Raw genomic sequence first — 25,772 nt, forward strand, 5'->3', positions numbered from 1 at the left:
GGTCTTTATCAATACATGAGTTCTCCAGGTGTACACATAAGAAATTTCCACCTCCAAATTATCTAGTTTATATCATTTCCTTTTTAGAAAAAATATTTTGAAAATTTCTCAAAATGTGTTCTACAGAATTTAGTATTGCTAGAAATGTTAACAGTCATTTTGCAACACAAGAAACCAACCAAGGGTCTGGTCCTCTGCTGGTAATAAGACTGGTAGTTCCCCTGATTTCTGTGGAGCTGTGCATATCTACCCAACCCATTTAGCCCCAATTCTCTCCAGAGTAAAAAATAAGAGAACTACAGCATTTTCACAGGAAACTTCCACTAATATCAGTGGAATTATAAGTGTGATTTAATGATAATAAAGAGGAAAATGGAGTGCAATTCACATCCAGGATTCATATTGCTGAAAGACACATACAATATTACTAATAGCTATAGCAAGGGCCAGCCACAAAAACCTAAATCTGAATTTCAAATATTCAAGGCGAGCATTCAGTTCTGGGGTTCTGGTTTATCCCATCACAGATGTACGTATCAACTGCAAAATTCAGATTCTGGTCCCTGCTCTGGGAGTTCAGATTTGGGGTTCTCTGCAGTATTACGAATGTTAATCGTAGAGATAGGAATATTAATAGTAGAGATAAACCTAATAGTGCAAAGAACAGTCCTGCATTGCCAAGAGGATGGATATGACGACATCTGATATTAGATCCTTTTCACCCCTTTATGATTCTGTCAATTACAAATAATTATAAATGATAATTGGATTCTTTCCAATGTATAAAATTCCAGACTGCTACTGGGTAATCAAAATGCCAGTTTCTTGATAATCATAAGCAATTATTTGGTAATATTATTTGGCTAGCAGTTAGGTCCTTTGGCAAAGTATTTCAGTAAACTATACTGAATGGATTCAAGGACAACAGCAATGGGTATTTTAGTCAACACAATTTTAAAAACTATTTTTAAATTGCCATTTAATGATGCACATTATCTGGAAAAATTTTACAGCAAAAGGCAGAGCACCCTTAGCTCCCATTAGCTACCTCGGAAGAAACATTTAGCATCTCCCCAGGTCAGGCCCTCTTATATCATCCACAGAATTCTAGGCACAAGTCCAAGCTACCCACCTTTTTAAGTTTTTTTATTGTCACCTGAAGTTCACCAACTTCATTCTCATACTGACGCTTGAGATCATTTAGTGCCTCTTCAGCTTTCCGCTTCTCCTGTAACATTTGGTATTTTATTAACAGTCAAAACACAGGTTTAAACATTTTCTTTAAAATCTTGGTCACCAAGGTATTAAACATTTCATTATTGTAAAGCCAAACAATTTCCTTTTAACTTGAAGTACATATCTTTGGCTTTCCATTACAGGTCTTATCCAACACTCAAAGTCAATAGGTGCCTTTCAATTGACTAAAATGGGCATTGAATTGTAGAAGAGAAATGTTTAGCAGATTGGAGTTAAACTTCAGGTCAGTTCACCAATGTTACTTAATTCAAACGTAACCTAGTTTTGTGGACTCAGCTGGATTTTAGACAAGTGTGTGATTTGCACAGAAGACACATATGGTCCCAGAGTAAATAATCTTTCTCCCCCCTTCTCCCCTCAGAAAATATCACAAGCTTGTTCCCAAGATAAATTTGTGTGACAGTTCTTTGTAATTCATGTCATACTTCCTTGTTTCAATGTTGCCAGTGTCCACAATGAAATTGAAAAGGAGAGTTCACCTGAGGTTTTTATTTTTTTTTTATTTTTTTACTATCATATATTCTGGGAAGAGATTATGCTTTTCAAATCAGCCTTCTACTTCAAATCACACTTCAGTACATAATGTAGTAGTATAGCATTGTTGTATCATATTCGGATATAATTTTTATATAGTTATAAAAATGCATCTATCCCAAGTGTCTCTGGATACAACTTCAGCAATACTGCTGTTATCCCATTTTGGAGAGGAGGAAAGGGGAGGTATGAGTATGAGAAAGGATGGTGACAGTATCTTAATTTGTAGGGGACTCAGGAAGGTTTTTAGTTTGAACATTGGTCCAAGTGGATTACTAGGGTTTTGTTTTTTTAAATCAATAAGGTTTACACAGGCTTCCAGAGCTGTAGATGGGAGTGTTAAACTCACTGCAGGCCTCCACTCTGACTTGAGCACTACAAACCAGAAGGTGTCACAACAATCAGCATTGGCAAATGAAGATTTTGAGAAAGCTGCCAGATTTTATTTATGGAAAGAAACAAAGACCGAAACTTTACTCAGGGTGCAATTCTTTTCATAAAAGAGCCTTTGGTATGCGTGTGTTTTAATTATAGCAACATAGGTAATCACTTGTCTAGCTAGTGCAGGATTTTCCTTCTGTTGACACCTGTACAGATTCCTAAAGTATGACTTGCACAGTAATTGTTTGCCTGCCTGGTGAAAACATGAAGGCAGGGAACACTCAAAATACAGATATCATATGGAGGAAGGTGTCACACTGGTGTGAGTCAGCACACTGTCTGAAACAATAGTGTGCTCACTGCAGCCATTAAGATTTATGGCTTAGAACAATCCCATAAAATAAATATCTCGGCAAGTTACATTTGCTCTCGGGGCGTTTTACTTTTTGAAAAATATGTCGAGCTTTGAACTGAAAGAAACATGTAAAAGAAAAGTAATTTAAAGAATGATAGGAGAAATAAGTTACAGCCCATCCTTGATATTGGTACTTAGGTATCAAGGGTAAAATCCTGGCTCCATTGCGTACGCCTACACTGCAATTAAACAGCCACAACTGGCCTGTGTCAGCTGACTCAGGCTTGTGGGACTCAGGCTAAGGGGTTCTTTAATTGCAATGTAGACATTTGGGCTCAGGCAGGAGCCCAAGCTCTTGGACCCTCCCCCCCTTGCAGGATCCCTAAATCCAAATGTCTGCACCACTGTTAAACAGCTCCTTAGCTGTTTAACAGTTTGGGCCAGCCGCAAGTTTTTAACTGCAGTGTAGACATATCCATTGAGGAGCTTTGCAATTAACTTTGATGTTGCCAGGATTTCACCCCAGTGGTCCTAAAAAACTGTCATTTATCCGATTTTTAGTCCATCCATTCATATTTGTTAGAACTCTTTAGCCCGTGGTACAGACTGATTTGTATTAGGATAAAGATTACAATCTACATTCGGAAATATGTACCAGACAGGACGAATGCACAATTGCTATGGCTTGTTGTGCCTGACCTTTGATACATGTTTCCTGTTCATGGTTGTTGAGAGTGTTACATTTTATTTATTTATTATTGCGATTTATTTGTGTGTGCAGAGAGGAAATTTTTCCAGAAGTAATGTATTTGTTTCCTACATGTAAATGTTCCATAACTTCCCAGCAGGATATACAGTTGTGCCCATCCTCCCTTATTTTCCTGTGATTTACATTGTCATTTGCCAAACATATTATAACACACCATTTTACTGAATTCACACCTGAGACCTTGATGTCATCATGTGTGTTCTATCCCCTCTAAGAAACTGATAGATAAATCACTGATTATTATATTACAAAATGATTATTTACTGTAAACATACTACAGGACAATGACATAAGCATATTTATCCGAATACCATTTACCGTCTCACCTACTAACCAATCAAATAACCATTAATGATATAAGTGGTAATGAGGGTTTGGCAGTTTATTATAATAATGTGCTCCCTTTTGGTGAAACGGGCAGTGTCTTCCAGTATGCAGACTGGTCCTAGTATATTGTGTAGGCTACAAAAATTAAACAATAAATAAAATAAATAAATAAATAACAATAAAAACTATTTGATGTATTTATTGTGCATGTGTTAGACCATCTTAACTTTATTTTTGTTCTTAGGCATATTATATACTGAAGTAGGTTTACATTTGAATGTAATAGTGGTTTAACATAACATTATGTTATATAGACAAAGAGGAGTATGTAGTCTATTGTATTTTCTACCTTTTATTACATAGTTCATTTAGGGTTCTAATATATATTCTCATAAATAATAAAGAGAAAAGGATTCTTCCAACAGTCCATCAAGGTTGCAACTGGATTAAGATAATTGGTGAAACCTAAAATCTCTGAAGACAATGGCAAAATTCCCATTAACTACAATAGGGAGAGGATTTCTCTCCCTCTTCTGGGAATCTCTCAAAAAATAATTGTGCATGAACAGGGGAAGGAAAGTAAGCAGATTAAACAGTTCAAACAATAATCAGTACATAACTCTGTAAAGACAGAAAAATTTAGGGCACCGGTACTACTGATTAGACCCTTTCCCCGGGGTGATGTCATCCTTCCATTCTATGTCCCCTTCAGTGGTCAATCCCTTCCGCTCCCCACCCAACAACATAGGAGCACTGTGTCTTGCAATTTGTTACTTACACATAAGCAGCCAATCTGTTCTGTGAGGAAAATGGAAAAATGTCCTTTGGGAGGTTTTATCCTCTTCCTGGGCCAAATTCAAAGCCCACTGAAGTCAATGGGAGTCTTTCGATTGACTTCAGTGCACTTTGGATCACGCCTATCAGGGCTGGTGCAAGGAAGTTTCATGCCCTAGGCGAAACTTCCACCTTGCGCCCTCCCCTCCCTCAGCCCTGCGGCAGCTCCCCCGCGTCCCGCCATGAGGCACCCCCCCCCCAGTGGCGGCTCCCCACCCCAGCTCACCTCTGCTACACCCCCTCCCCAAGCATGCCGTTGCTGCTCCACTTCTTCCACCTCCCAGGCTTGCGGCACCAATCAGCTGTTTGGCGCCACAAGCCTGGGAGGGGATGAGAATTAGAGCGGGGGCGGCGTGCTCGGAGAGGAGTTGGAGCAGAGGTGAGCTGGGGTGGGGAGCTGCCACACGGCTCCCCGAGCCAGCGGGGTGGGGAGCTGCTGTGGGGGGGAAATTGGGGGCACCGCTTTTTGGCGCTCCCAAATCTTGGCGCCCTAGGCAACTGCCTAGTTCGCCTTAAAGGTAGCACCTGCCCTGAGGCCTATGGAAGTTCAGAGAATCATTTAGCCCTCAATCCTTCCTTAAACTCAATGGGAGTTTTGTTAAATGGAGATACAACCCCCCTATTTCTGCAGGAGAAATGGATGGCTTTTAGAACATTCACGGTGCAAATCATTCCTTAAGAATTACGTTCCTCATTAGCATCAAATGTATGCTTTTAAAAGAAAAGGATAAGGAAGGATAATTTAATTCAGCACAGGGGACTGGACTAGATGACATTTTGGGGTCCCTTGCAGTGCTACATTTCTATGATATTCAGGCATTTGGTAACCTTAAGTCTGTCTTAAATTCTCTACAGCACACATTCAAGCAAATGACTTCAGTGGAAATATTGCTCAGTTACACCTGTAGACCTTGACCACAGGCATCAAAACCAAATGATAGTACTTCCCTATAAGATGATTTGGAAAATGTGATACCATAAACTATTAGACATTTGTAAATCAACATGAGAAATATTTTGTAATTGGGGCCTGAAGCCTGCACCTTTAAAGTCAATATTGACTTCAATAGGGGCAGGAGTAACCTGATAATTATGAAATGCTGGGAATATCCAATACTCACTTCCTTCTTGACTTTGTGTTCTGCAGCCTGGATCCGCTGATCCATCTCCTCCTCCATTTCACTGAGCTGTATTGCTGCTTTATCCTGAGCTCTAAGATTTAAACATGAATATACTCTAATGAGTCCTCCATTGACTTCAAAGAAAATTTGAGAAAAAATACATCCTATCCAGTTCAAACATACACATGCAAATGTTGAAACATGGGCCAAACATGAGAGGGAATTATGTCACAGTTTTATTAGTGGCTGAAAGATAGATACTGCAGTACTGACAAAAAGCTATGATGTTTATGCTCTGTTTAGAGAAAGTTGGTTTCATATTTTTCCCTTTAAAATAAACCTTTAAAGTGAAATTCTCCTCTGAAAAATGACTATGTAAGAAATACACCATCTTCTCAATAGATCTAGGCCCTATATACATTTAGTCTATACACTGACTTACTTTACTGGAAAAGCTATATTTTTACTTGTTTAACTACTACTATTATTATTCCAGTACTGATATGTTTTATTCTGTTCCTTCTCACACATTGTCCAAAATACATAAATTTAATTTAAAGTTTAAGGTTCAGTGGCAGGACAAAATTCTGCCTTCATGTACTGGTGTGCCATCCCACTGACAATCTGAGATTACCTAGCCAAGGAAGTCATTTGAAGATGATGACCATTCATACATACATTTGGACTGTTATGTAAACTTGACGTAGCACCTTTATTGGAGCCTTTACTGGAGCAAGTCCAGAGAAGAGCAACAAAAATGATTAAAGGTCTAGAAAACATAACGTATGAGGGAAGATTGAAAAAACTGGGTTTGTTTTAATCTGGAGAAGAGACAACTGAGAAGGAACATGATCACAGTTTTCCAAGTACATAAAAGATTGTTACAAGGAAGAGGGAGAAAAATTGTTCTCCTTAACCTTTGAGGCTAGGACAAGAAGCAAGGGGCTTAAATTGCAGCAAGGATGGTTTAAGTTGGACATTAGGAAAAATTCCTGTGAGGGTGGATAATTGTAACCCACACACCTCCTGGGTGTGGTGTTCTATCCCATGTAGTGGCACCAAGACCACTTAGAGATTAATGAATTTGCTAGAGCCTTAGCTAACAGCCATGTGGCTTTTAGCTCATGCAGTAGAGGCTCATGCACTAAACTTCAGATGTCCCAGGTTCGATCCTGCCTGCTGATGACCGGGGTCTGTCGATGTTACATAAGCATTGGAATCGGGCCATCCCTAGGGGATGCGGGGCCCAGAACAAAGCAGCCCCCATAGGCTTGGGGGCCCCGCTCTGCCTCGGCAGCTGGGCAGCCGGGACCCCGGGTGTGGGGGGAGGACCCCAGGCATGGGGTGGGAGCAGCAGCCGGGGTTGCTGCAGCAGCCACTACTAGTTCCCATGCCTATGTCTTCCGGGACTGACAGCGCCAGCCAATAGCACTGGCCTGCAGGGCCCCCCAAAGTGTGGGGCCCAGAGCGGTCACCCTGATTCGCCCTACCAAGAGACGGCTCTGACTGGAATAAATTGTCCAGGGAGGTTTTAGAATCCCCATCACTGGAGATTTTTAAGAGCAGGTTAGAGAAACGCCTGTAAGTGCAGGGGAGTGGACTAGATGACCTCTCAAGGTCACTTCCGGTCCTACGTTTCTATGATATTACTGGAGACGATGTACAAGAAGGAAAGAAATCAGCTTGACTCTCAAAGCTAAGGCTGAGTTTGCAGGACTGGAAATTAAAAGTTTCTGACTTGTAAACTGAGCAAATTTAGTCTGGATTCACTGAGACCCAATGAACTGGGAACATCATGATAACATTTGCACAGTCACTTTTTAGAACAGAATCATTTTTAGCTTCCCTGACAGACAGGAATTTTAATATGTAGTATAAAAATATGCCAATACGATATAGTTACAAACATTAAGATACGGGCAGTCCTCGGACTTACAACACAATTGGTTCCTGAAAAGTGTATCGTAAGTCAAAACATGATAACTCTGAACCGCAATCCGCTCCATTGAGGGACCGAGTGTCGTAAAGTCGAAACCAATTGTCGTAAGTCAAATCAGTGTGTCAATTCAGAAACGTAAGTATTGTTCGTCCTAAGTCGAATGTCAAAGTCGAGGACTGCCTGTACAGTACCCAAACATACTACCTAAATACTCTCTTTGAAGCTGGAGATGCAAAAAATAATATTTGTAAAAGCATGTATATTCAAAGTTACAGTTACAACCAAAAAAAGAAACACCAAATTTTTTTTAGTTATTAAAATCTGGAAGCTTAGCCTGCCTTTGGATCCAAGACTGGTCCCAGAATTTATCCAAAGTGTAAGTAATTACATACAGAATCATTTGCAATTTGCAAATTATCTGGTTTGTATAAAAAAACCCCCAAACCCTGCGATTCTTTCAACTTGTCAGTTTAATATCCTAAAAATGAAAATATTCTGTTCAACATGTTTTGCCATTAATACCAGGTAACTTTAACCAACACACTGTGCTACAGGCATAAGTGGTGAAGTTCACAACTGCATAACTGCACACGTTTGACATTCAGAACTATCCCCTGTACCTTTTTACAGATATGGCCAAGCTTTCCATCTCTATACTTTGAAGTTTGATCTCTTGGAGGAAGTTCTTAATAACATTTTCATAAGGCTGAATTAATCTTGGTTCCACTAAGCTGATGTTCGCATACAGAACACTGGCCTGCTCTTGCCTGGAAATAAACAAACAAAAACAATGAAGCATATTTCCTTACACAAAAACACTACATTAGGCTTCCAAAAATTATTCAAAATGAAAACAACCTGTGTCTCAGATTTTAAAATTTAACAAGGCAAATACAGATTTGAAACATTCCGCACAGCATCTGCCCCTTCCAGTGTCTTTACTGCACTATACTTCTCCCAGAAAAACCTTTTCGAAGTATTACTTAAATCATTTCATATTACTTATGTTAGTTGTGTACAGTGCAGGGTAAAACTGGAGTATCAGAGTGGTAAATCAGGCCCACTGAGTGCACTACTGCTAATCATACTACATAAGGAGATTATCCCTGTTGGAGGCTGCTGCATAAGGTAAAAGAGACACCACCTCAAGCACCTAAGTTATAATGGAAGGTTAAGGAGTTGGGTATATTTTCTTGGAGAAAAGAAGACAGAGATGACTCAATGAAGAACACATTAGTAAATCAGAATCAGTAATTTCATTTGTCATAGTGATGCATAAGGTGAATTCTGAGATATCTGGGGCCCAGACCATTTACAGCTTTATAGATAGTGACCAACATTTTTTATTTAACCAGGAAGTAAATTGTCAAGGAACACGGAGTAAAAAAAAAAAAATCACTGGTATAAAACAAATTATTTTAATTCCAATCATGTTATTCTTGGAACTTTGTCTGCTCTATTTGACAAAAAATAAAAAGGTAATCTTTCTAAGATGCCATTCCTATATGCCATTCTCATGTGAAAAAGAGTGGATGTTTAAGGAAAGCAAAAAAGTGTGTGTGTGTGTGTGTGTGTGTGTGTGTGTCCAGTAGCTGAAAATTTTTACAAGAAAAAACACCACTTATAAAAACTCTGCCATTGTGCAGAACAACATACTCATTTTTTTAATGCAGACTCCCTTCATAAATTATAATACAAATATTCCTGACTGCCTAATCAAACAATTTTTGTGTTTGCTCTTGGCAAAATAGCAACAAAACACAAAACAGCTTAAGAAAAGAGGACAATATTACAGAGGTTACTACTGAAGAATATAATGAACTCATTGAACTCTCTTACCTTATCATCAGGAACTATAGTTGTGTAATGTATTTTATTACATGCTAGATACTTCTGTTACTTGGATTATAAATCTGATTACCGTACTGGAAATATTATTATGGTAGGACCTAGAGGCCCCAACGAAGATCAGAGCCAGATTATGTGAGGCACTGTACACACAGAGATGGATCCTGCCCTGAAGAGTTTACAACCTAAATAGACAGAGAAAATGGGAAGGGAAACTGAGGTATGGGAAGGTGATGTGTTTTGCCCAACGTCATCCAGTGGGTCAGTGGCAGAAAATAGAATGAAACCAAAGTTTTCTGAGTCCTACTCCAGCACCATATCTAATATACCATGTGTAAATTTTCTCTCTTCCTTTTTACAGAAAAGTTTGAAATTTTTAAATGAAAAGTTTCTAAGATTTTCCCCAAGATTATACACTTGACCCTTTTCCAATAATGAAATTATACTTGCAGTTATCCAGTCATGAAGAATCTCTTACAAATGCAGCATTATTTAAAATATAACTTAAAAGGTTTGCATCTCCTTGGACACTTTTTTATAGAATGAGGATTCATGTTCTCTGTAGCTAGTACTTTATCTACTTTAAGCACCTCATACTGTAAATCCATGGTGTAGGTTATCAACATACCTTCTCACAGTGTCTCCATATGATTTCCCACCAGCAGTATGCATTATTCTATTACAACTGTACCATAACTGCTGCTATAGCTCACATACCATTTTAAACAACTGCAGAACTTCCAGGAGACTGTAAAAATCTATAGGCTGAAACTTGGATGTACAAGTTGAATATATGGCAATGTACCAAGAGCACAACAAAATGCAGATTTACTGATGCTCATGGCATTTTTGTACACCTAAACTAGCATTCTCAGAAATCATTTCTTTTATACAGGCTAGTGCTTTAGGTATATTAGGTATTTCTGTAAGTTAAAATTTCAACACTTGTATTAATCTTTGAAGATTCTCTGCCATATATGAAAAGTTGCATGTTTCATAACATATTTTTAAAGTAATATCATGATTCATAATGATCATGGTACTAACCAGGTTTATCCAGTCATGACTATGCATGAATAACCAGTAATTAAAAAACTCCCTTAACGCATATTTACACAGTTTGGTCAATAACCCACATTTAAAATACAGATAAGGGCATTTTCATTTGACACTAATATAAAAGTTAAAACACCTCTGACATTTAATACAAACTATCACCATGCTTAATTAATTTTTAAATGAGGGAAAACAAAGAAATTCAAAAGGCTGAAATTCCATCCTCTTATTACTTTGTTCTCAGTATTACAAGGGCAAGACAAAGTTGAGATGCTATGGTTCATATCGTGTAGTATTCCTTAGGCAAAACAAGAAGAGTTTAGAATGGTTTAGATTTTGCCCGGCAAAAACAAATTGAGGGCCGGATCTTGCCAACATTTACAAAGTAGGTATTAATTAATTATTGTAGTATTATTAGTGGTCACTTTTAACTCGACAATACTACTCAGATGAGTAAGGACTACTTATTTAAGTCAGGATTGGTCCCTAAATAAAAGAAAATGTGTTCTTTGTATATCAAAATCCACCATAGTCAAATGAATCCTTCATCCCTCTAAGGTAGATACATTCAACATTATTTGGATCAGCACTCTTGGGTCTTTGGGATGTGAACGTAAAATCTAAAGCTGAGCAAAAAATTTGTAGCGACGACATTATTCAATGAGTTTTTCTTTTTGTTAATTGTCAAGATGACACATATCAATAAGACACATGGGAATGGGTGACAGCGGATGGATTACTTGATAATGACATATTCTGTTCATTCCCTCTGGGGCACCTGGCATTGGCCACTGATGGAAGACAGGATACTGGGCTAGATGAACCCTTGTTGGTCTGACTCAGTATGGCTGCTCTTATTCATTAGTAGGTATTATTCACCCCCCAAAAAATGAAAAATTCTTGGTCCATAGATGATTTGTGATCAGTTTATTGAGAGCATTTGATATTCAAAACTAATTGCACTGGTTAGTTTTGACAGGATACATAGACAGGGCCGGCTTCAGGGTTTTTGCCGCCCCAAGCAGCAAAAAAAAAAAAAGCCGCGATAGTGATCTGCAGCACTTCGGCAGCAGCTCTACCACTGCCGCTTCATTCTTTGGCGGCAATTCAGCAGCAGGTCCTTTGCTCCGAGAGGGACCTGCTGCCGAATTGCCACCAAACAGCCAGACGTGCCGCCCCCCTCCGTTGGCCACCCCAAGCACCTGCTTGCTGAGTTGGTGCCGGCCCTGTACATAGATCACAGCATGTTTCTGCCCCCTCAGATGGATGAGCACAACTTTTTAGAATCAGGATTTTGGTGTGCACATACATCTGAGTTCAAAATTTGCATTTCGCAAATATTTTATATCTGTTCTAAATTTGCTGCTTCCATGAACGTTCCTGCCCATAAAACTCTGTTATAGTATTCACAGAAAGCAAACACAAACATAGCGAAAATTTAGTCCACTTTTTTATTTGAGAAAATGTTTGTGGAGTTTTTTTTTGAGGTATTGCACATACATCTGTATGCTCGCACATCTGTATTGCACATACAGGTTCTGTCAGCTCTGTTTGGACAGAAGAGATCGTATCATCAACCCTTTCACAAGAGTAGGGGGGTTGTGTGGTGTTCTTCGAAGGAAAAAAAAAAAAAGTCCTTGGCAAAACAATGCTCTGGCCCTCCTCACTCCAGTGTTGTACAGTACTGCTTGACTGATTCCCACCATCCTAGTGGAGCTATATGTGTAAATCTAAAGTGTGCTTTGTGGTTGGAAAGATCCTTTGGGACAGAAAGCACTGTACTCATGTAAAATACTACTACTAAAGCATCTTTAGTGCACTGACCAATAGGTTCTTGCTTACAGTACAGCATATGCAGCTACAATAACTCATGCTGACAAACTGAAAATTAATCAAGTACACTGGTCTCTCCCTACAACAAACTCCTTGCGCCAGTGGTGAAGCTTTGTTCTGTATTTTTACAATTTTACATTTTTGTTCCTGTTCCAAGAGTGTCACTGCCACTCCTCTCTCAGCGTTCTATTTTCTGACATCAAAGATTAAACAAATGAACAAACACAAAGAACGAAGGCTGAAAGCAATGCTTCACTACCACTGTGTCTGACTGCGCACAGATGTGGGTAAGCTTTGTATTAAGATGTTGATGTCAGAAACATAAGTAGCTGTTATAGTACTTTAGGCTAGCTATGTGATCCCAAAACCTCTTTATGTTCATTGTTCCTCACTGGCCCAATTACAGCAGTCAGAGCTAGATTCAGAACACCCTAGTGGCATATTTTTATGCAGAGCCAGTTAGGTCTAAGAGGTAAAACAAAGCCCACACAACCACAGTAGTGCAACACCCAACAGAAGCTGCAATAGCCACTGGGAGTTTTATTTTTTAAAACTGAAACTGACAGCTAGGGGATGTTGATGGCACTTACCTGAGCACATCAGTGACAGCTTTGCATAAAATCTTAATTAAAAACATGACTCAACAGCCCACAGAAGCAACAGAAAAACACAGAAGAAATTAAAGATTTGTAACAAATTTGCTAGAATTCCATTTGACCACTGGCATCTTGAGCAAGATGGAATACATTTTCACAAATTATCAGTAGTGCCATTGACTTAATCACCTCAAGTATCTGAATTTTGTAACATTAACTTGCAAGCTCACTGTAATACTTTATAAATTCACAGAATTTTAGAAGGATGTGGCTTTGTGCAGTGAGTGTTTGATGGTTATGAAAATAATTTTTTCTAAATTGCTTATTTGCATATTTTTCAACATAGTTTGGGACACTTTACTGGCATAATTACAGCAGGACAGAGTCATTGTACTGAATTATTTAACTGATTCATGCTGTCCATTTTTTCCAACTCTTTATGGAGAGATTACTTTTCAAAAATGTACTAGTTATTCAGAATTGTTTGCTGAATAAATTATGAAAATAAGTTGTGGTCTGCAGCTTATTCCTGAGCAGTGCATTGTGAATATCCGATATTTGAAACTCAGATTGTTTTGATGGGATACAGAGGGAGACTAAAAAGTTTGTATTTCAATGTTAGAAAATTCAGAACTTTCAATTTAAAAATTAACCCAGTTTGAATTCTTTAAGACTGTTCAATGGTTTTTTTGGCCTCCTTCACTTCCAAGTGCCAAGCTTTTAACTCTTAAAAATGTGTACACCCAGAGATGTACATAAATATTATTGCATGGGATAGATGTTTTAAAAACTAATGTGAAAAATTTATTGCTATTCATTGTTAATAGGGCCTGAATCCCTGTTGTGGAATCTGCCAGCTATTCCCAAAAGGTATGTTCCCAAAGTAGAGCTTTGCAATAAATGTAGAACAGAAAAGCATTCTGAGTATTGATGTGTACCTTCCCTGAATATACCTTGCTTCATCTTAAGGTCATGCCTGGACAGGTATTTACAACAGTGTTTAAGACAGAGATTGGCCTGAAAACTCCAGATCCAAACACTCCAAATTTCAGATCCGTATCAGCTCAAACCCATCTCCATTTTATGCAGTTGTAGGGAAAGCAGGCTCTACCGTAGCTTGGCTAGCCACCATGAATGGAGCTAAAGTGCATTAGAGCGAGGCCAGGAAGAGATGACCTAAGGTAGAGCTCTTTTTTTTTTTTTTTTTTTTTTTTTAAAACATGACTCTGTGGCATGCCTCCATGCACACTGACAAATCAAGGTATCTTGGAACCCAGTTCAGCCACAAACAAGTTTAAATTGTGTTTATGCACAATTGTCAAGTGCATTTGCAAAACCTGTAAAAAAAAAAGGGCCTAGAAACTTTTAATCCTTATGGACACTGGAATTCTGAAGCCTGTTAGGATGCTTGGAGTACTCGTTTTCATATTAATATGCTACAGGCCTGATTCTGATCTCATGCCTCCTAACTTTATCTTTCAGTTTTACATCTGTGTAACAATTTAATTCAGTGGAGTTATTCCTGATTTACATTGGTATTAGTGCAGTCAGAATCAGGACCAGAATGTTTTTCAGGAACACAATTGTCTCATAATAGCGCTAGTGATTGAAGCTCTGGGAACAAATTGGAAGGTCTAGACAGTACCTGTTTATTTGTCTCAAGTGCTTTGAATGAGTGCACTGTGGAAGGTTTTGCCCTCTTTTACCCATCGCTCGTTTCTTGAGTGTTATCATCCTGAAATGCAGCTTTTTATGCAGTAGACACTGATGCACATTTTTCAGTCATGATTATTTTGTACATTATTTTGCAGATTTGGTAGCTTTGTCCACGCCAATGTTATGCTGAGTTTATTAAATTTTAAAGTTCTACTGATATTTTATGGAAAATCAGTTACTTGCATAGTTCCATAGAAGAGCTATTATGAACAAAATTAACATTCACATAGCTCCAACTTTATAGAAATGAAATAAAATTAAATTCTTGTCCTGAAGAGATGGGAGCCTACAATCAGGTAAACATAGGAAGTAAAATGAAGTAAGGCACAAAGAAAGGAATAGATAACAGAAGTGGAGCTTTGTAGTGAAAAGCATGGAAAAATGGTGGGATTTTCAGAGAGAGAATATTTATAACCTTACATTTAATGACCTTTCTAGGTATGTAGCATACATTCAGGAGCGCCGCCAGGTTTTCCGCCGCCCTAGGCAGCGGAAGGTCCTGCTGCGGAAATACCGCCGCGGTCACTGCCCCCCCAAATCGCAGCCCCTAGGCGACTGCCTAGGTCGCCTAATGGGTTGTGCCAGCCCTGCATACACTTCCTCACATCATTTTTAGTTTATATTTACTTGGGTATATTTCAGACTGAAGCTCAGTGTCCTGTAAGATGGGTGGGGAAAGAAATCAAATTTCTCCAGGTAGTGGGATTCAGGAGCTGGCCCTGAAAAGTTCTCTCTTCCCTACCCCTATTCCTCTCCTCCCCTCACCCCACCAACTTCTTGCTGGGGCCTGAAATTCCTGTCTGGGGCATAAAAGGAGACAAAATCCAAAAGAAGTCACTATCCATAGTCCACCATTTGCAGACATCAATAACTGCTGGCACATTTGATGGTTACATGATTTGCAAGCACGAGTTTTCTCTTGAGGTGTCAGTGGGCGTTGGATCATTTCTTATTCTAATTTCAGGGAGGAAAAAGCTGCTTTCCTTTTTATACCTTTAAAAATACCCTGCTGTTGTCTTTTAATGTTGGCAATTGAAATTTCAATACGTGTGAGGGTAACTGAATACTCAGATAAAGTCAAATAGCTTTTAGTTGTATAATCTGATGTGTGCCTCAGTTCTTAATAAAGGAGAACTTCTAAGGCTCATGCAAATATGCTCCAATAGGTAGCTCACTACATATAAAATGAAATCACTGTCTTTTTGTGCTTAATTACTCATTGCATTTGATTTAATATAAAGGAAGAATGGTTATGTCTGAATGAAAAGAAAGCAACAACAAAAAAAGATTCAGTTAAAAATCAGATGTGTTGCATTATACTAGGTTACTAGTCTGGAAACACTTTCCACTTTTTGTGCTACTAGCACAAATTGCTCACTGAGTATAAAGGCTAACTGGCAAACAACACTTCCGCTTACAGTGAATGCCTTAGGTAGGAAACTGACTAAACTCACCCCCCGGAAATTTGTGGAAAGATAATCTTTCTTTGGAGGAAAAAAAGATAAATTTACTTCTCCCATCTAATTTCAAAAGATAATAGAGGCAACTATGACACATGCTTTGAAGGCATCCTGACAGCAAGCTAAATTAAATTAATTGGACAATCAATAAATCAAACTGCAGACAGGCAAGACGCATCCCATAACAGTTGTCTAAAAAATTAAGCTAGTTTCAAAAGATGCACTATACAGTATGTAGAAACAGAATACCTGCCCACAGATACTGTATATCTAACATCTACTACTATACTGAATGCCGATTTGATTGGGAGATGGATCATTAATACTGAAAACAATTAAGGCTTATTTTGTGCCTTTTAGTGTTATGTTTACTGAAGTAATTCCTGAGCCTTGCTTATTGAAATCTCTTTGATTTGTGGGCACTGAATCTGACCCATAATCATCCTGAGAACACCGCAAAATATGATACAATCTGGAAAATATTAATACCACATGATAATTAACCTTAAGCTGTTTGAAGCAGGTCTTAAACCCCAATCTTGAAATTACTTACACATGTAATTTTACATGTGATCAGCCCTGCTGAACTCCTATATAATATTGGAGATACCAGACACTTTCCTTACACCTTATCAACAGTTTGATAAGGCAGCAGTTAACAACATAACTTATCATTTTAAACTGGTGGTTCAGCAAGGATTTCTCCTTTAGCTGGTGTGATACGGTTTGTCATGACTAAGATTTAAAGGTGTATCATTAGACAGATTTTCTAAGTAGGCTTCATCTTGGCCAGCTGGCATGTGTTAATAGTCTACATGGGCTTGTCTATGCTAAAGTGTTAGAATGTGCTAGTAAGAGTATGCTAGCTAACCTTCTAACAACACACCTTTTATTCTGATCAAGACAAAACCCATAAGGCAATATTAGAAAGTCAGAAGTAAGTACACAGATAATGTTAACTAGCTGGAATTTCTGATACCACAGGAATTGTGTATTGTCTCTACTAAAGTCAGTATTCAACTCTAGAAAATTATTTTAAAAACCTATATAATACTTTTGCTCCTGCATTATGGCTTTCTGAAAAATTGATTGATTTTGGTATCTTTTGCATTAACCGTACATAAAGACAACATGACTGGAACTCTATTAAAAACACTAGTTTTGATTAAAGAAAGTGAATATGCCATAGTTAAGGCCCTTTGTTATAAGTTCTTACTACTTTTTACGGAAAAATTCCTGGGTTTTACAAAAGCTATTATTCGGTTTTTTACTGATTGTCACCGGAATTTTGGACCACTCATGTACATGAAAATACTGATTATGTTAAGAAAATCCAATAAAATTACATTAGGTAGACATGTTGCGGTTCATGGGATTCTTCCATCCTAAGTACAGGACTCTGCACTGGTCCTTGTTGAACTTCATCAGATTTCTTTTGGCTCAATTCTCCAATTTGTCTACCTCCCCCTCTCCCCCCCAGTTCAGTGTCCTCTGTGAACTTGCTGAGGATGCAATTAATCCCATCATCCAGATCATTAATAAAGATGTTGAACAAAACCAGCCCCAGGACCAACCCCTGGGGCACTATGCTTGATACCAGCTGCCAACTAGACATCGAGCCATTGATCACTACCCATTGAGCCCAACAATCTAGCCATCTTTCTATCCACCTTATAGTCCATTAATCCAATCCATACTTTTTAACTTGCTGCCAAGAATACTGTGGGAGACTTCAGCAGAGTTTTTGATACTGTCAAGATATATCATGTCCACTGCTTTACCCATATCCACAGAGCCAGTTATCTCATCATAGAAGGCAATCAGGTTGGCCAGGCATGACTTGCCCTTGGTGAATTCATGTTGACTGTTCCTGAGGGGGGAGGGATGGCTCAGTGTTTTGAGCATTGGCCTTCTAAACCTAGGGTTATGAGTTCAATCCTTTGAGGGGGCCATTTAGGGATCTGGGACAAAAATCTGTCTGGGGATTGGTCCTGCTTTGAGCAGGGGGTTGGACTAGATGATCTCCTGAGGTCCCTTCCAACCCTGATATTCTATGATTTTATGCTTATGTTAATAATAAATTAGTCTACCTGTCTGTTAAAGTGAGGCAATGTAGTGGAAGATACACAAACATATGTGTACATACTGTTAATGTACAGTTCATTAAATAAGCCACAGAATTAAACTGCTTTTAGTTTCAATACTCTTACTTTTCTCTGTTTGTTGCTTTTTTCTGTCCTCCCATTCCCACAATATTAACCCTGATATTTACCCAGAAAACTATTGAGTTAATTTTTGCACTATTTTTACCATTTTATTAATTTTTTATAATGAACACTGAAAAATTCCTGGAACATTTTAAACAAAATAAAAACTGAAAATGAAAGACCTTAGCCATACTGATGCATTATAAACCTTAGTATAATTTAAATGTTAATAGCTAAGCAGCATGGCCTAGTGGATAGGACGCTGGACTGGGACAGGAGAACTGGGCTCAATCCCTGGCTCTGCCATTACTTTGCTGGGTGTCCTTGGGCAAGTCATGTCCCTTTCTGTGCCTAAGTTTCCTCATCTGTAAAATGGAGATAATGATACTGATCTCCTTTGTAAAGTACTCTGCAATCTATAGATGAAAAGCACTACCTAAGACCCAGACATTCATTATTATTGAAGCACAAGAGAAATTTCTAATCCAAGATTCAGATTTTTTAATAGTTTTATTCTATTTGTATCATATGGTGAAATTTTCTATCATTTCTTGTTTGTAGAATAAAGGTCAATTGTCCCCTTTGATGCAAGTGCAACTCCCAATGGCAATACAAGGAAGTAGAGAAAGGTTGTCCTTTCTATCTTACAGGGAAACTGGTCTAATTTCTGTCCTGTTACTCTGATCTTCTAAGGCTTACTCCTCCATTTTTATGAGCAATCCAGCAAGGCACTTAATAAGCACATGCTCAAATGCTTTTCTGGATTGGGGCCCACTACCAAGTACTCAACACCTTGAAGGACCAAATGCTGAATTATTCCAGCTTACCTTTATAACTGAGGTCAGAATCTGGGCATAGTCAAGTTAGCGTCTCTATTGATGGTTCATATTTTAACTAACCACACATCTGAGCTGGCCAGGGTTTGTTTGTTTGCTTGTTTTAAATTATTTTACTTGTGGTTCTCAGTACAAATATATCCCAGGGAAATACTATATCAGAGAAATAAAGAAAAATACATGTGCTGGGACACAAAATGTCATTTTGAGAACAGATACAAACTATTATGTAAAATTTCAGATACTAGTAAACTGCATACCTTAAAAACAGTTCTGTAATTAATATGGTGAGAAGTTTGCCATTTTAAGATTTTTTTCCAGTTTTGAATTCAGAAGCATTTCAGCCATCCTGTTTAACTTTTCCTTTAGGAAAAGTTTAGGAAATGTGGATTTATAAACAGTTAAATGTAAAACAATACAATAATATAAAGTCATCTCAAGCTTTACATTTTTTTGTCCAAGGCCCATATTCTTCAAACACTTAAGTATCTGCATAACTTTGCTCATATAAGTAATCCTATTGATTTCAATGGGACTACCCAGAGGAGCAAAGATAAACATGCTAAAACATTTGCCAGATCTGGGACCAGCATGGAGAAATTTAACTGTAGCATAGCTCGGCCTCCAGTGCTTGAAGACTGTAAACAGAAAGGAAAAATAAAATAAAACAAAGGATGCCCTGAACTTGAATTGATACATGCCTAACAAATGAAGCCAAGGATTATACATTAGAGAGGTTCAAAGTTATTTAGAAACCTAAAAAGGAAGAGGACTGGTTTGCATGAAGAAACAGTACAGAATTATTCATTTGATGTGAGTACACATGCACTTAAATCACCACCATTTCATTTTGAATGTCTTTCAGTTGGTAATTTGATGTCTGAGAATTCCAACTCTCATAATCAGACCACATCACTTATACCAAATAAAGCTATTCCCATTCCCTCCTACTACCCTCTTAGACAAACAATGGGACAGCATTCAAATTGCTGCTGCAAACACAGTAACCAAGACACTGGGATAGGTTTGTTAGTGAAAGAAGATGAATGCTTTCACAAAGCACCATGGAGCACAAGTCATATTTTTTGATCTCCTACTGAATGACTCCTACATCAGTAATCATGGTAGGCCCAAAGTGCATCAAATAGATCCTTTTTATTGAGCGATGCCAGTTCCCAGCTGCCTCTGCATTACATACTGTGGGCTTCTGCAGTTCCCTCCCCTCGGACTACCTGTCTGGGAAGTTAAACCACCTAAAGGTACAGTTACCAATATCAATCTTCCTTCCTCTGCCAGCCAAAACTTAAGAATACCATAATTTAAATGTTTACATAACACACAATTCCAAACACTTATAACCAACCTAATTAAATTTACTAACAGTGTTGTATCAATCTCTGAGGGGTCTTCAACTGTCACTTGGACTTGCAGGTTTCCCTTGAACATAAGTACTACTGTTGTCAGGAGGCAGTGAGTCTATTTTTTCTGGCAGTATTATATCCTGGGGCTCAGTTGTCTGGATCGGTTGTGGCTGTTACCAAACTGAGACCTTCTCAGGCAAGACAGCAAACATAGTGCCCCTCATCCCTTTCCTTTCTCAAAGCTGGGGAAAATGTCTGTTTCCTCCTCAATATATGTCCATTTGGAGTGACACCCTCCTAAAACATTGCTGTTTGCAACCATTCATTTCCATCAGAGACATTCACTGTGCCGTATTCATGAAGTAGGGATAGCTCCCAGAACCCCAAAACACATTGAGTTTTTTGTATAGCTTTATCTGTCTCTTTATATTTCTGCAAATCTCCAGTTCCTCTGAGATCACCTTTTTCATTACAGGCATTCTAGTTCTCTGTTTTCTATTAAATAAAATACCTACAGGTAATAAACTATGTTTCATTGGTACATTCTATAATGTAAAGGTAAAGATCTGTACTTAGGTATTGTTAAATTACAGACCACCACCAATGACTGCAGCATTTTTCAACAGACACTTCCTTATTTTAACATCATTTTCAACCAATCCATTGGATTGGGGTAATGGGGACTAGAGGTTACATTCCTAAACCCAAACTTCACTGCAAACTTCTTAAACTCATATCCACTGAACTGCAGCCCAGTGTCAGATGTAACCACATGTGGGTATACCCACATCAGGTATACCATGGCTAGCAAAAACAGATTTGATATGCACGATTACCTGTTTAGTTGTAGTATCTTCTAGTAAAACTATCTCAGGGATGTGAGAATAACAGTCTATAACAAATGCATAGTTCCCCCCCCCCCCATCATCGTAAACAAATCTATGCCTACTGTGCTCCAAGCAGAAAATCTTTCCTGTGTCACCAAAATGGGCTCTTTTGCTTGACTTAGCTAGTACTTCTAGCACATGAAACAAGCCATGGCAGCTTCCTTAATGTCGCTGTTCTGCTGAGGCCAATATAAAATGTTTCTAGCTCTCCTCTTAGAGTTTTCGATCCCCACATGAGCATCTTTTATCCTTTTTAACAATTTAGGGGTCTTCATCCTGATATCTTCAAAGAAAATGCCATCTAGGACTGAGAGCTTCCCTCTTAATTGGTCATAGAAGCTGGGAACATGCTCTTCTGACTACCCTATAGAAATAGCCTTATTCACTTTCTGCAGCTTCTCATCCTGATCTGTTGCTCTGGCAATCACAGTCCACATTTTGTCTGAGACCAGAAAGGTTATTTTACCAAACTGACATGCACAAAATCTAGCTCTGGAATTTGCTCCCCTAGACAAATATTCTAGAAAGCATGTCTGCAACTACCAAATCACTCCCAGGTTTCTATTCGATTTGCAACTGAAAAAATAACCTTTATATTTTTGGGGAATATTTACCAAGCACTTTATGGCAATGGTAATAAATGGTTTATGGTCATTTCAGCTAACATTGGTCTCCCATAAATAAAAATATGAATCTTTTTACACTGATGGACTGGCCATAGCCTCCTCCTTTATCGGAGGACACTGATACTCAGTTTTTTGTTAGCGCCCGTGGCGCATAAACCACTCATCTCCAGTTTTGACCATACTGCTGCCAATACCCTCCTTGGAGGGATCTATGGACATCTCAGTTTTACACTTACTGTGATAGTACCTCCAGACTAGGGCCTCTTTAATTATCTTCTTCAGTTTTTCAAACCCTTTATTAAGACTGGCAGCCTATGTACACTGGACATCTTTGCATAACAGTGCTCTCAGGTTGCTGGTTTAAGCAGCTAGATTTGGCACAAGTTTCCCTACGTAGACCACCATTTCAAGGAATCTTTGTACCCCTCTCGTCTGTTGAGACGAGCAGGTGATGACCTCAACCAGGACACGTTGCTGTGTTAGCTGCTCTTCTAGGTATGTTATTTCTGTTACAAAGAATTTTTGTTTATTTAACTTCAGCCCAGCCGCACTTGCTCTTTCTTGAGCTGCCCAGAGCCTCTAGTCATATTCTTCTACTGTTTTTCTCCAGATCAGAACTTTACCTTTCTAAATCTTAGTATCCGCTAATATCATGAAACATTTGTTATATTATTCAGTGAAACACCTCAGGAACAAAACACAATCCAAATGGCAGTCTGTGGAAACAGTGTCTCCCAAAGGTGTTTTGAATGTGCACAGATGTGCACAATGTTTTCTTTCAGCACACATAGAAAAATATCTGGCATCAGCCATATCCCTCAAAATTTCTCCCCTGACAGGTAGTGGAAAATATTCTCTTTTTACATATTTATATCATTTTTTAGGTCTATAAATAAGTGAAGGAATCCATCTTTTTTTTCCCTTCAGTGATTAACAAGTGTACCCACTCTTTTGGTTCTTCTCATTCTGATTACCAGAGCAATAAGCCTGTGCCTCTCTGCTTTAGGCCAAAGAGAACTTTCCTAGGTGTGTGAATAGTGGGCAATTAGGCTCTTTCAGCTATACTCTGTACTCATTTGAAAGCCTCCCTATCCCCTGGAAGATGTCCTCAAACTCTCATCATTTGTTTTGATTCTCTGCCCCACCAAAGAGTGCACCTCTTGATGAGACTAAGAGTTTGACACTTTTAACCCAATGGCAGATGTTCTTTTCCCTGGCACTACTACAAATTTTATCTTTCCAGTTTGTTATTTACCCATATATCTAGTTAATATTCTCCTTTAGTGGGATAAACTCACTACTGTTTTAGCATTTACCTTCACTCCCCCCCACCCCCCGGCTTTTCTTTTAGTGCTATCACCACTGTTTCTGACAACTCAGTGGCTTGTGCACCAGTGTCCAAATGAAAATTAATAAATTACTGATTTGCTTTCTGGCAATCAGCCCATTCATCTTCTGCAGCAATATTGTCCGTTGCTTATGAAAAATTCCACTGAGCTAGCAGTGATGTCGTTCTCCTCTTTGTCCACAATATGCATAAGTTTTCTTAAACAGGATGCCCAAAACTGACACACACAAAATTAGGCTCCAAGCCTACAAGATGAGCCACATGGATGGACCCTTGTGAATGCACAGAGCCCTACTGAAGTCAGGGTCTCTGCATGAGCACAAGGGTCCATCAAGGCACACTAGCATGCAACACTGAAGCCTAAATAAACACTTCTGAAAGTGTAGCTACAAGACAAAGACTTTGAACAAAGGTTTTGGCAGGTAAAAAACAGCTTTTACTCTTAATTATCCAAAATATTAGTACTACATCTCTTGAATGTTTTTTTTTTTGGGGGGGGGGGGGGGAGATAGTATAGATTTAAAAAAACACTTTTTGGCCTCATTCCTACAAAGACTTCCATACATATTTAATTTTATACACTAGTAATCCCACTGAATTACATTGGACGAGTCACATATTTCAAATATTTCAAAGCACTTGCATAGGTTTTTGCAGAATCAGAGCCTTAAATAGTAGCAGTTAAACTTTAATTAAGGAATAACATTTAGATGTTTATCAAAACACTACAGATTATTCTATTTTATTAATATACAGACCTTTAAATCAAGTTAAATAGTTGGGCATCTTGATTTAAAATTATAACCCAGTGAGTTGAGATTCATCATGTCTGACTTGATTTTTTTTAATTTCTTTAATATTAAGTCCTGAGCCATTTACAATTGTTTCAAGAAAATAGATTAAAGCATGATCTGGACTAAACTTTTAACAATGAAAAACCTGATGGTCTGGAAACATGCTGACATTTTCAACTATTTTGAATAGGTTCACTTGCACCAGAGGTTTTGCCTATTTATTCTTCTGCAAAATCTCTTCCTTGTTTCTTTCTCAACATTTCCAACTACAGCCCTGGTCTAGGATTATACTGCTTATACAGTGCTTAGCTTTTTACATAAAATTTGTCTGATTTAAATTAGATTGCTTGTGAGTAAAGTTAAGCCTGTGCATATGCGTTTGCAGGACCGTGACCTTAACAAGCAAGCCAGGTTGATACCTTTCCTGTCTAACATGAAGCTTTACTCTGAGGATGGCTGGTCAAAATTTTTTGCATAAAAAGTATTTAGCCAAAAAATGGTCTTTTAACAACTCTTCAAAAAACAACAACAACAACAAAAACCCAAAACTGTCAACGTCAAAAATTTCTGATTTTATAGAATGTACCAATTTTAATTAAAATTTCTGCTAAAAATAATAAAAAAAATAAAAAAATAGACAATGGATCCATTTTGAATCCTTCAAAACGGAAACAACTTTATAATTATGGAAGTAATTTTTAACAGTTTTCATTGCGAAGCAGGCTGTGGCCAGCCTTATGGGACTGAACATATTCTCACTGACTTCAGTGGAAGCAGAATCGGGGCCCTCGCAGAAGGCTCAGAGCATAAAGAGAGAAGTGGGAGAATTCTTGTGATGTAGTGAAGTCTGAGTTGAGATCACAGCACAGGAAGTATGGTGCAGAATGAGTTAATTACAGCCTCCTTGCTTATTCAAGGAGTCAGTCAATTTAAACTTTCAGACAGAAGAGAGATTTTTTTTATCTTCTACTCGAATGACAGATAACATCAGATTACTATACCTGAAAGAGATTAGAGGGGAATTTTCTCCCTCATTTGTTTAAATTGTGCATTTCACAATATTTTGCATATAGTCCGTTTCACTTGCACAGTCAGTCCTTTCTCTGTTTGAGTCTTTCACAGTAGCAGAGGAGAGGGAAAGCATTTTAAAAACTCAAAAATGTGATAGTAAGGACCACAAAAACTGGCAGGGAGACCCAGGGGCAAAGTAGCACCTGAACCTACTTTTAACTCATAAATGTCAAGATTTCAAGTGGGCACTGTCCCATTAATGTGATTTTCTTTTTCATCTGTTGCTTTGTTTGGTACTGAATCATTTGTCTTTTGTTCAAATGATGTGTGGGTACTCAGCAGCTGAGGGAGAGGATATTCACAACTCGAACAATGCAGGAGTGGAGAGATGAAATGCAGTCCATAAGCATCTGCAACTCCAGAATACAGGGCCTGATCTAAAGCTGCTATTGACTTCAATGAGCTTTGGATCAAGCCCATAGATTGGAAAAGGGGGTGCTGGTATTCCAAACCTCTTCCACACATAGGTTTTGAGTCAATGCACCTATGTAACTGGCCTCTGTCCAGAACATACTATGCACAGCCTCTTTGTAGCCAACTGGGATCCCTCCCTCTGTATGGCCCATGGGAGGCTCATCTCCCTCTGAGTCCCAGCAGGAGCCGTGCCCTCTGGATA

General features: G+C 38.4%; 1 protein-coding gene across 1 annotated transcript in view; it reads right to left on the reverse strand.

Annotated features, from left to right (window-relative positions):
* RASEF (RAS and EF-hand domain containing) overlaps window positions 1-25,772 on the reverse strand; it is a 55,611-nt gene that overhangs the window by 28,619 nt on the left and 1,220 nt on the right. Inside the window, exons 2-4 of the mRNA XM_034774807.1 lie at window positions 8,138-8,284; window positions 5,579-5,669; window positions 1,133-1,228 (exon numbers count right to left, since the gene is read on the reverse strand). Of these exons, the coding sequence (XP_034630698.1) occupies window positions 1,133-1,228; window positions 5,579-5,669; window positions 8,138-8,284 (334 nt within the window). The remainder of the gene's footprint in view (window positions 1-1,132; window positions 1,229-5,578; window positions 5,670-8,137; window positions 8,285-25,772) is intronic.

This window comes from Trachemys scripta, chromosome 6 (assembly GCF_013100865.1).
Source record: "Trachemys scripta elegans isolate TJP31775 chromosome 6, CAS_Tse_1.0, whole genome shotgun sequence".
NCBI classification, from domain to species: domain Eukaryota; kingdom Metazoa; phylum Chordata; order Testudines; family Emydidae; genus Trachemys; species Trachemys scripta.